The sequence below is a fragment of the Orcinus orca genome, chromosome 2 (genome assembly GCF_937001465.1).
Source record: "Orcinus orca chromosome 2, mOrcOrc1.1, whole genome shotgun sequence".
Lineage (NCBI taxonomy): Eukaryota > Metazoa > Chordata > Mammalia > Artiodactyla > Delphinidae > Orcinus > Orcinus orca.
In genome coordinates this window covers 151632417-151644665 of record NC_064560.1, presented here as the reverse complement: position 1 = coordinate 151644665, position 12249 = coordinate 151632417, and the positions used below count along the sequence as shown (strand labels likewise).

The following is a 12249-nucleotide window of genomic DNA, read 5'->3' as shown; positions in this document are numbered from 1 at the left end:
TTATTTTTTGCGGTACGCGGGCCTCTCACCGTTGTGGCCTCTCCCGCTGCGGAGCAGAGGCTCCGGACGCGCAGGCTCAGCGGCCATGGCGGCTCACGGGCCCAGCCGCTCCATGGCATGTGGGATCCTCCTGGACCGGGGCACGAACCCGTGTCCCCTGCACCGGCAGGCGGACTGTCAACCACTACGCCACCAGGGAAGCCCCCAGAATCATTATTAAATAGAACACATTTTTCAACTATATTGAAGTACTACCTGTGTCATATGTTAATTTCCCTTACGTATCTGGATCTAATTCTAGACTCGGTACTGCTTCTGTTTGTTCATTTCTGTGACTGTAGTCTTCTGGGCTGTTGATGATGATGATGATGATGATGACAATTACAGGTGCTTTATTGAAAATTTAACCATTTGGTAAAGCAAGTTGACCCAATTTTCTCCTTGATGATTTTACAACAGTTATAGTTCTATATGAACATAAAAGCCATTTTATCTAGTTAAAAAGATCCTTTTTGTATTCTGATTGGAATTGCATTACATCCACATATTTTTCAGAAGAACTGACATTTTTATGATATGAATTCTTCACTGGTATCATTTTATCAGGACCATACTTGTACTTCCAAAGTCCTAAGTCCTTAAATGAGGTAAGGGTAAAATTGAGAGCTTTCTTTCTGAATCAAAACTGGAATTGGGTGCTGCTGCTATTAACTCTTACACTGAGTTGCATGATTTAGTTGAGAGCATTCATCCAGGTGAGAAGGAAGAACAAGAGGAAATATGAAGAACCTTGATTCTTTCTTAGTTTAGACAAGCTCTAAACCTGGCTGGGTCTCAGTTTCTTGAGAGTGTTATAATATGCTGATCTGGGAATCCTTGGGAAGTACCCAGGATTAATTATTATAAAGGAGGGGGACATCACTTTTCTCCATTCTGGGTGAATGTTAACTGATAAAAGATTCTTGCAAAGGGATCTTTGACCAAGAGTTGAGTTCAAAAATTGTAAAGGCTTGTGAAAAACATTTTACCAAGACAGCTCTCAACTTTCTAAACTTTAATCCCTGTTCTTTTTTTATTTACCACAAATTTGTGGGAAAAGAAGAATGTTTTTGAAAGGAAAACAAGATATGATCCTTGAGAAAATGGTCTGTTTTCCTCTAAAGCACAGATCAGGATAAATATCACCCCATGCTCTGCACAAAGAACAGAGACCAGAGAATCCTTAGCACTTGAGGGATAGGGGAGACCACAGATGTAATGGTCTGTACACTGGTCAATCCAGTAACGTGTGAACGCTGAGGCGTCCCTAGGGTAGAGGCCCCAAACCCAGTACCTACAGGGGCCAGGCAGGTGTGGGAGAAATGATTCACTCTCACAAACAAATATATTTTTTCTTATTTGTCTTAAAATATGCAGTTATTTCTATTGCTTGTATATTTTCCCACTTTTGATAGAGATATGGGCACATTAAATATGTCACTTTTAACTTTAAGAAAATTAATACCGGAAGAGTGATGATAAAGGGCAACTTTCACTTAGCCTTAGTGTCAGGGAGTGGTAGGGCGTGTTGGGTACTGTGATGAACTCACGTACCCAGCCTTATCCACCGTGGACAGCTGCTTCTCAGTGCCAACCCGCTGACGCCACAGACTGCAGGCCCAGGATTGCTAGATTGCCAGCGTTTTCAAGAGGATCGTGGTAACCAGGGTTTTAAAGTAACATTTCCTGATCTGAAGTGTTGGCAGCTGGGTCAAAAATCCTTCAAAATGCTAAGGCCAAACGTTTGACCTTAGAGGACGTAGAAGCCTGAGCTTATCACAACGGATAGGTGGGCAGTGAGGACAAAGGGCCGATGACAGGGTGGAGGCGCTGCCCAAGAAGCATGTGTAGCCCTCTCAGCTCTGCGGCGGAAGCCAAGCGGGGCTCAGGTTAAATTCGGTGGGTGAGAATAGCATTCTTTTTTTAATGTCAGAGAAAGTGCTTCGCTTCGCAGTGTAATAGGAAACATCCATATTCAAAAAGCAGAGAAATAAAAAGGAGACCAAAATAAAATAGGAGCAGCAAAGGCAGAAACTTTATATAAGAGACACTAAATCTGAGTCTGAGGCGGCCCAGGCTTCTAGATATAGAATAACCGGAGGATGGTGAGTGGCCTGGGAAGAGGCACTGACATCCTGCAGATTGAGCCAGCACAATTCAGAGTGCTGAGGAATAAGACCAGGCCCGAGGCTTTGGTTTCACATACTCATAAACAGGAAGGAATTAGAATTAAAAGAGCCCTGAACTCCATCTTTGTAGTACATATGGTAGTTTAGTCTGTTCTAGTAAGACTCCTATGTGTAATAAGCATGTTGAGTAAGCCTGTGGACAGTCCGTCCATCACGTTGCTTGGTTCTTCTCATCTAATTCCTCCCAATGCCCCTAAAGGAACCCATTCAAGGTTGAAGAAGAAGCATCCAAACCTTCGTCAATGCAAACACACGGAGCCTTGATCAAGACCTACCAATTGCAGACTGGATTCAGGACCAGAGGTGTCCCTCTGAGCTCTGCCCCTGAGGTCAGGGGAGTCAACAGAGAAGAGTACGGTTTGGGGATGCTAAATCTGCCATATCTGGCTCCTGGTCTCACCACTGCACTGACGCTGCTTCTGGTGAGGTCACGCGAACCCCTTTAGGACGCCCCCGCGGGCGCCTCTCAGGCTTCTTCCCACTTGACTCTTCAGCAGCAGCATCACCGTGGACCACTTCCTCCTTCCACGATATCTCTGTAGTGTCACGTTCTGCTGTCTTCTCTCTTATCTTGGGGGACCTTCTTCCCTTTCCCCTCCTCTGCTTCCTCCTCATCTACCACATACCTGGGTGCTGGGGTTCCTTGGCCTCTTCCTTCTCACTCTTCTGGGCAATCACTTCTAGCCATGGCTTTGCTTACACTCATGCTGCCTCCCCAGCTTTTATCTTCAACTCAAACTCCAGCCGACCTGACGACTGTATTGGTACCTCGGAGTCCCTGTCAACCCAACGTGCCAGAACAGTAGTTCCCTCCCCCCAAAACCTGCTCCTCCTCTCAGTCATGGCACCACCATCCACCCCCATTATACAAACCTTTGGTCATTCTTGATACCCTCTCCTGCATCCCTCACCTCCAGTCCATCACCACATCCGGACTATTCTATTAATAAAATCTATCTCCAAACAGTGCCTTTCTTGCCATCTCCCCTGCCTCGACACTGGTCCAAGCTCTCAGCTATCAACAGGTTCTTCACTGGTCTCCTCTCACCATATTGCCTCCTCTGAGCCATTCTGTATCCTGCCACCATAGTGAGCTTTTAAAAACCCAAATGGTAAATTATCACATCTTGATAAAATTCCTTCTGGTAGCTTCCCATTGCGCTTAGGATGAAACGTAAATTTCTTAGTATGTCCTGCAAGGCCCCACAGGACCTGCCTTCTGCCTGTCTCACTGGCATCAGTTCCATGTGCTTGACATTCAAACCACACCATCCTGCAGTTCCTTAAGTGGCGTAAGTTCCTCCTGGGTCAGAGCCAGTCCTCTGCCTGGAAAGCCACCATCTCTCTACCACCACCCCTTCCCTTGGTCTGGTCAGACCTTTCTCACCCTCCAGGGCTCAGTTCAAAGTCACTTCCTAAGGACAGTTTCCCTAAGGCAGCCTAGTCTTTTATATATGGAAGGCTCTTCATGGCATTTCTTTGCTTAATGCCCGAGTCCTCCGTCCCATTCACCAGTGTGTCCCTAGTGCCTTGAATAGTGCCAGAGGCTGAGCAGACACTCTCAGATCTTTGTTATAATATAACAAAGAACACAGCCAAGACAGGGACTGGCTCCCAGATACCTGCTGCTCTGGAATGTTTTCAGGTCACCCAGAAGCCTGGCTACCTACAGAGAGTTAATCATTTATTTTAAAATATTTATAATTTAACGTTTGTAAGTCCTAATTAGAATTTAGTCTTAGCAATTGATTTTTCTAAATGAAGAATTTTCTGGAAATCAGTTGAGAAATAAGTTATTGGCTATTTGCAGCTACATAAAGGTTGTCTCATGGCAGGGGATAGGAGAGACAAGTGGTTTAAGTGTCACATGACATCTTCCTATGTTGCCAGAGGCATTGGAAGCCCTCGCATTTGACGATAAACGTCACAAGCCTTCAATGTCTATATGCGCCTCAGTGGTATGGTGAAAAGTACTCTCACACTCCTGGCAGAGGTGTAAGTATGTTTGATCCTTTTGGAAAGCAGTTCGGCCATATCTGTTTAGAGCTTTATGTTGTACTCCTGGGACTCTAAATGGTGCCCAACTAACTTCTTAAATGGCCACCTTCCCCAAGGAGATCTTCCCTGGGCCACTCACTACCCTCGAGCCAGGTACCCTTTCCTGGGGGCTTTTTGTAACACTCATCACGTCTGTAATTACTTGTTCCACATCTGTCTCCTCTCCTAGGTTCTAAGCTCCTTGAGAGTATGGTCAAGTACTTGCTATGTCTCTATATCCTTAGGACTAGCAGAGTGCCTTAAGCACATTAAGATAGATAAATACTTGTTGAATAAAATGAATTGAGAAAGTCAGCCTAAATAGAAATAGATTGAACCCCCAATAACAATATTAACAGTTAAGCTTCCTGGAGAGAACAATGTGGCCTGACACTGTTTCGTGTGCTTTGTGTTATGAAGCTGTCACAGCAGCCCTTGAGCTTCCTGCTGTCACAGATGGAAAACTGAGGCCTAGAGACATTAAATTAAATTATTCAAAGTTAAGGTCAGCTGGTTAGTAGCTTGTTCATCGAAACCTTATTTACAATACACAAAACTTGGAGAGACTCTCTATGTTATTTGAATAGAATATGCAGCAATTATTAGAATCTAGGTTTTCAAAAGGTGTGCAGTAACAGGAAGATGGGTGTAATATAATATTTACAGTCCCACCCGGTTCAATGGATCCTGCTGTGACAATGCTCTTTTCCTGCTACATGGTCCCCATGCTTGGGTTGCAGAGTTATAGCTCTTTTAGTTCATACCAGGGTGTCGGGTGGGGCAGAGGCGGGCCAGACGTAGAAAGTGACATCTGGAGGATGAGAGTGTTTCAGAGAGAGAACTGGGTGAACAGGTCCTGAAGCGAGAGGGAGTGTGAGCCTTTGAAGAAGTGAGAGAAATTCAGTGTGTCTAGGGTTTAAGAGATGGGCCTGCAGAAGTAAGCAGAGGTCAAACTGAGAGGATATTTGGGTTTTATCCTGAGGCAGCAGTGCCCCTGGTGATCACTGCAGGTATGGATGGGACAAGTTGGAGGTGCCAGTCTTGGCATCTGAGACGGTCCAGGTATTTGTTTTGGTAGAATTGATACATTTGTACTTTTGCTAAAAAAGTTGGCTGAAGATGTGAGGACTACATATGGAACATGGAAAATGAAAAGAATCTAAGATTTGAGGTCTGGGCCTTCGGACAGTTATTTTTCAGAGGCTGTAAGAAAATCTCTGCTTTCCGCTAATTGTCATAAAGCTGCTATTTACCCCCTTTAAACTTGGTCGTTTGCTTTCTGTTTGAGACATCTGAGCCAACGCAATTCTTTGGTTTAAAACAGCAGGCAGTTCTGTCCTCCTATATCTGGAAAGTGTTAGTTCAGGCTAAAAGTTTCCAGCTATGGGAACGTAAATCTGGGGCTTTAGAGCTTGGAGTGCCTTCTGTTCTAAGGCCCAAATGTGGCTAATGGGCTTTAGAGTGTCTTGGCTGTTTTATATTTGTTTCATCAAGTGTAATCGCTGGAGCAGGAATTTCACATCTTGAAGATAGAGGGGTTTTACAAAGAAAATGAGAAAATAATTGTCTTCTTTAGTATTTCTCTTGCTGACTGTTTCTCTTCTATCCATACAAATGTGCTGGAGTGTGCAGTTCAAGAACTTCAGTTTTTCTCCTTGTCTTTTATCATTTATGAAATATCTGTCTACCTATGATTAATACCTCTGTCTACATATCAAATCACCTGGAGAATTTGGGGAAAAAAACCAGATGGCTGGGCCCCTGTCCAAGACCAATTCAGGATCTCTGGGGGTGGTGCCGGGGCATCTGCAGTTTTCAAAAGTTCCCCTGATGATTCTACTACAGGGTTATTATCTAGTGCTGCATGAACAAACCTCCTCAAAACTTAGTAGCTTAGGCTTCCCTGGTGGCACAGTACTTGAGAGTCCGCCTGCCGATCCAGGGGACGCAGGTTCGTGCCCCGGTCCGGGAAGATCCCACATGCCACGGAGTGGCTGGGCCCGTGAGCCATGGCCGCTGAGCCTGCGCGTCCGGAGCCTGTGCTCCGCAACGGGAGAGGCCACAACAGTGAGAGGCCCGCGTACCGAAAAAAAAAAAAAAACTTAGTAGCTTAAAAAAGCATGATTTCTTACTTCTCACAGTTGTGCTTTGGCTGAGTGCTCCTTCAGGGGTCCTGCGTGGGCTCGCCCACGTAGCCAAATTAGATGAGGGCTGGCAGGGAATGAGCGCAGCTGGAACACCTGCGCCCTGCTCTCCTCGTGGTATTTCATCCTGGGCTGGATCTGGAGGGTGGATCTCATGATTGCTTTGACCACTAGAATGAGGCAGAAGTTATATCACCTGATTCCTGAGACTAGGCCTTAAGAAGCCTTTCGGCTTCCTCTCTTGTTCTCTTAGGTCACTGCCCGGAGGCCTTCAAGCCCTAAAGAAAGTTAACCATTTTTGCTCTCTTCACAGTAGTTTGCTTAGTTGTAGTGTTTCCAGTAGGATCACGGACAGGAGGGGCCAGAAAGCTAAGTACAAGATTTATCTCTGTCAACACCGACATTCATTCCTGCCTGTGTTTTCTAGATACACTCCTTCAGGCATATCAGATTGGAGAGTCTTCCTCATTTTTCTCTTTTAAAAGGTTTCATCAGCCTAGGAAACCTGATTTACTCATTCATTCACAAATAATGATCGAACGCCTATTATGTGCAAGGCCCCATGCTGGGAATACAACATCATTCTGCATAAACAAGAGAACACAGACCCTGATGTTTGTCATGGTTCTTATATTCTATAGAATGTATCCATTATATCTGTTGGCAGCAGAGGACATTAAACAATCAATTGAACAATTAGTAGGTTTGAAGGATTCCAAAGGATTCATACTTCAGGGGGGCCACGAGGGACACTGAACCAGTCTAGGGAGATCAGGGAGATCTCTGTAGGAGGGGACATTTTCATTCTTTTTTCCCAGCCTTCTCATATCTCTCCTTACCTTCACTAACCACCAGGATCATGATCATTTTTCACTTACAGGCTGCTAACGAACAGCTCATCAAGTGAAGAAAGATAGTGCTATCGACAGCCTCCGTCAATCCAAGACAAGAATTTTTCTAAAGGACAAATAGCTTTCTTATGTTGGGCCAAAATTAGAGAAAACTGTCTTTCACACTTCCACTTTAGCACCTTGCTTCTTGTGTTTTCAGCAACTCAAGCATCCCAACCTCGTCAACCTTATCGAAGTCTTCAGGAGGAAGCGGAAGCTTCACCTGGTGTTTGAATACTGTGACCACACGGTGCTCCACGAGCTGGACAAACACCAAAGAGGGTGAGTGACCTGTCGTTTACAAACAAAACACAGCAAAACACACTAGGGTTTGCGAGGGAAAATGAGTTATGACCCTTTTTCACGGTAGGCAAAGGCAGCCAGTGTTTGGCCAGCATACTCTGCTGCTGAGGGGTTACCAGAAATGTTGAGAAAGAAATCATAACTCATCATTTTCATGAAGAAAGCAGCAACTACATTATTCGGTTGAACTTGATTTCTTGGTATATTATCTCTGCATAAATGCTATGTCAGTCTCTAGGAAAGAAAAGGAGGGATATTAGTTATTCTGTGCCTGCCTAGGGAAGCATAAGGACTTGGAGGTTGAAAGGTAGAGTTCAAAAACAATGGCTAATAGGAAGTTTAAGGCTAAAACAAACGTGGTGTTTTATCTGAAGCAACCCAGGTATCTGGTCTGCTCTATTGGTCAGAACTTTTTGGTTACAAATGACAAAAAACCCAACTGAAGCCGGGTGTAGGTGAAAAAGGAAATGGTGGTGGCTGTGATTGGAGAGGTGACTCCGGAGGTCCCGCTGATCTTATAACACATTTCTAGCACAGGCAACACCTTTGTGTGCAGCAGCAGAAGGCTCGGTGAGCAGACAGAGCCTTTGTTTGAAAAAAAAAAAAGGCAGGGGGTGGGGGTGAGATCCCTTCCTCCGAAGGTCGCTCCTTGCCAGGGTGAGCAGAATGCAGGCTGGATTTTGGCTCCCACCCACTCCTCAGCTGGGTGTCTTTAAGGCAGAGCGCCTTAGGTGGGGCCGTTCTCTCTCTCTGTCTCTCTCTCCCCCGCACCAACGACTCCCAACTCTTCCTCTCTGTGTTGGCTTCATTCTGCCTTGGAGTTGAGTCTCCTTTACAGGGTTGATTTTGGAGGGTATGTGTGTGTGCTGTGAGATGGAAGCAGTTAGGAAGGGAAAAGTGTGAACTAGAAAGCATTGCCACAGGCTTTTATCAACCTGTGTAGCCATTCTAGAAGAAAGGAAGTTCTAGAAGAAGGTAGCATCTGCATACAAAGTCCAGTAGAAGACTGATTGGCTCAGCTCAGGTGATGCAACTATCCCTGGAACCAGTCACTGTGCCAGAGGGAGAGGGTAGAATGATTACAAGGTCCTAGGAGATATGATTCAAAGTGGGTCAATCAAAGAAGACTTCATGGAGGAGGCGACCTTTGACTTGCAAGGTGAGGAGACTCCAGAGAAGTCGAACAGGGAAGGATATCTCCTCTTCTCTGTCTTTTGCTGTGTTCCTGGGAGCCCGACTTTGGCTGAAGACGCTATGTAGAGTGCACTGGAGATCAGAATGATGGAACGGCACCCCATCCTGGCTCACATTCGCACTCCAGTGGCTGGAGGCTGAGGCTCTTTCAACAAGGCTTTCAAGCCTTGGCCAAGCGCTTGCTCTGCCATGTGGTGGTGGTTATGTATGATCTGCCATGACCTCCGGGCAGATAGGATGAAAGTGGTTCACGGTTCATTAGTGACCATGGCACAGGCTTTTCTTGTTAATTTACACAGCCAGAGAGAGCCAAGAGAACAGACACCTCCCTCCTTTCAGCAAGTCATTGATACAGAGAAATTATGTGTTCAAGGGAGAAAGCATTGACTATGTTGATATTTGCTCTTTTGACAGCTTGCTAGTGACACTTCAATTAAACCTACTAGTATAAGTTACTCGTGCTACGTGGAACTAGGGGGTTGTTGCAGGGAGTTTGATTAATCATGTTAGATTGAGTCACTTAGAAACACTGATTAGTGGGGGGTTGCAAGCAATTGGGAGTCAGTTCTTTTTTAGCATATAGTTTAAGCAGAAGAATAAAAAGACAGGATGAGGAGTGATTAGAGGCTTGGAAGCAGATTTTTTTAACTCCACTGGCTAAAATCTGTTATATATGTTCCAGAAAATGCTTTAATATAGAGGTGGGTTAGAGAAGGGAAAGACTGGTAGACACGTGTGTGGTTAAGTACAAGCAGCTTCATTTCCAAATGACACTGTGCCATGGTTTGTCAAATATAAGATTGATTTAAGGAACACTAATAACTGAGCAAGTTTGAAAAGTAAGATTTATTCTAAGTCAGATCATATGCATTTACTTTGAAGTTTAAGGATGTGTGTGTGTGTGTGTGTGTGTATGTATTTTAAAAATAAAAGTTACTTTCCATTATCCTATTTGGATTCTCTGATCCTTTAAATGCTATTTCAGAATTTTGCTTGTCATCATTAAGGAGTAAATGTCATTAACTCTGTCAACCAACGATTTTGAAATTCATAGGAAAACTTTACGTTTCAGTGTAGAGATCTACAAAATAAAGCTATACTATAAAATAAAACTTTGTGAGTGTATTCCCAGTAAAAGTGGGTCAGCATCACCTGTGTGACCTTTAGCAAGTTGCTTACAGGTGTCCTGACCTCTAAAAATGAGAGTTTAGTACCAGGTGAAATTTAAGAGAACTTCCAGCTCTACAGTGTTATGAGTTGATGATCATAATACCTAGAGCTCAGAAGACTGCAGTTCCCTTTTAGTTTCATATGTGATCTGTTAGACAATATCAACAGAAGATAATGTGCTAATGCTGACGTTTTTCCTGCCTGATGGCAGGTTGGTCCTCCTTAGGTTTGTACATTTACCCCAAGAATGTCCTGTGATCACTATATTTCCAGGTACAAATTTCTAAAATATAAAGTGGATCATGTCACTCCCCTACATAAGTCATTTAATAGCTCCTCAAAGCTTACTGGTGTGGTAAAAACCCCTAGCATGGGATACAAGATCTCACTCACTCTGCAAGAAACACCCCATTTCCCACCAGTTTTCAGTCCCATGGAATCATTTGCATCCTAGGCTTTAGAACACCTGGGTTGCCCTACCTTCCATTCTCTGCCTGGCAAACTCCTGCTTGCCCTTGGATACAGCTCAAAGATGACCTCCTTATGATATCTACCTTAGGAGACTCGGGAGTTCCTTCCTGTGGTATCCATTACATCTTCTGGAATTATTTATGTTTGCCCAGCAAACTATAAAATCTTCAAGGGCAAGAGCTGTGCCTTCCTCATCTGTGTATCCCCAGTAATTTTTAGCTTAATTCTTGGCACTTGGTATATTCTCAATACTTGCTGTGGAGTGACTGAGTCCTCAAACTGATAAATTGATCCTTAAAGATGATTTTAAAGAAGAGTAATCATAACAATGTTTTATTTTTCATTTAAAAAGAGTTACTTTGATTAAAAATTTCTAAAACCTAATACTGTCCAAGGAAATTATTAGTACACTGCTAGAGCAACCTGTCCAGAGGGCAGTTTGGCAGTGGGTCTACTTCTGTTAATTTACCACAAGAAAATAATTGAGTATGTGTGTAAATATTTAGTTTAAAAAGTGTCTATTGTTAAAGTATTGTTTATAATAAAAAAATTGGAAACAACTGAAATGTCCCATGATAGAGGATTCGTTAAGTAAATTATAGTATGTCTTTACAATGGAATACAGTGGAGCTGCTAAGAATCATGCTTATAAGATAAAACAAACATTGACATAGAGAAATGTTCATGAGTGGTTGCAAAATGAAGAAAAAATGCTATAATAAAAAAACATATTTCACTTTCATAGAATTTATATATAGGTAGAAAATAAGAAAAGTAATTAATATACATGTTTTAATAGAGATTATCTCTGAATGATGATTGTATAGATATTTTCCACTTTGTTTTTTTTATATTTTCTCCATGTTCCATTTATTACTTTGGCAATGTTTTAATTATTAAAAATAATTCCTGCTAAATCAGACTCAAAGACTTATCTCTACTTTGAATCTGAAATGGATACTAATTTATCTCCTTGTAAGATGTTGATAACTTCTTGAACTCCTTTGGGAGGCTTTTGGAGAAGATTCACATTCATGCTGCTACTAACAAGCAAGTTTATGCCAGAATATGTCCTGTTATAGTGGCATAAATATGTGTCCATTATAATTCCCAGTGCTGTGTTCGTGTTGCTTATGTTTGCTCTCAAACAAGCGTATTCCTTATCTTCTGTAGGACTGAATAGGCCTTGTACTTATTATTCTATTAACTATTGGTCTCTCCTCTGTCAAAGTTTCATAAACAACTGGTTTAGGTGTTCTCTCCTCATTTTTCTGTCCCTGTGTAAGTGCAGCCAGACACTTCACCCATTTTTTTCCTGTGCATATTCCATTACCACTAGATCCTCCTCTGACTCTCATATAGTTTGTTCAAAGAACATCTGGTGGGTAAAGGGCATTACTACAAGTTTTCAGTTTCTGACAATGGAATTCCAGAACTTTTCTAAAACTCTCTTTTTTAAAGTGATGCATTGTTTGTTGTAAAAATGTCAAGCAACACAGAAACATATAGAAATAAAGTTTGAGAAATGGTTTCCTAATTATTTTTCTATGCATATATGTATTTAAAGAGATTGAACTCTACATACTGTTCATTTTGTAAGTGTGTTTGGGAGCTGTCTCCCTATTCATACCTACATCTCTACTTTTATATTTTTTAAATGGTATCGAATTCCATGGTGCAAATATACCATGGTTTCTTTATTCAACCCCCCCCCCTTGATAAATATTTAGATTGTTTCTAGTTTTTCTCTAATAATAAGGCTACAGTAAACATAAATATTTCTATAAGATAAATTTCAAAGAACATATTATT

The 12249-nt window shown here is 42.6% G+C and overlaps 1 protein-coding gene across 2 annotated transcripts in view; it reads left to right on the top strand.

Annotated features, from left to right (window-relative positions):
• Window positions 1–12249, top strand: part of CDKL1 (cyclin dependent kinase like 1) — a 65468-nt gene that overhangs the window by 31668 nt on the left and 21551 nt on the right. For both annotated transcript variants that reach the window (XM_033428465.2, XM_049706318.1), the window contains exon 2: window positions 7460–7581. In XM_033428465.2, coding sequence (XP_033284356.1) covers window positions 7460–7581 — 122 coding nt within the window. The remainder of the gene's footprint in view (window positions 1–7459; window positions 7582–12249) is intronic.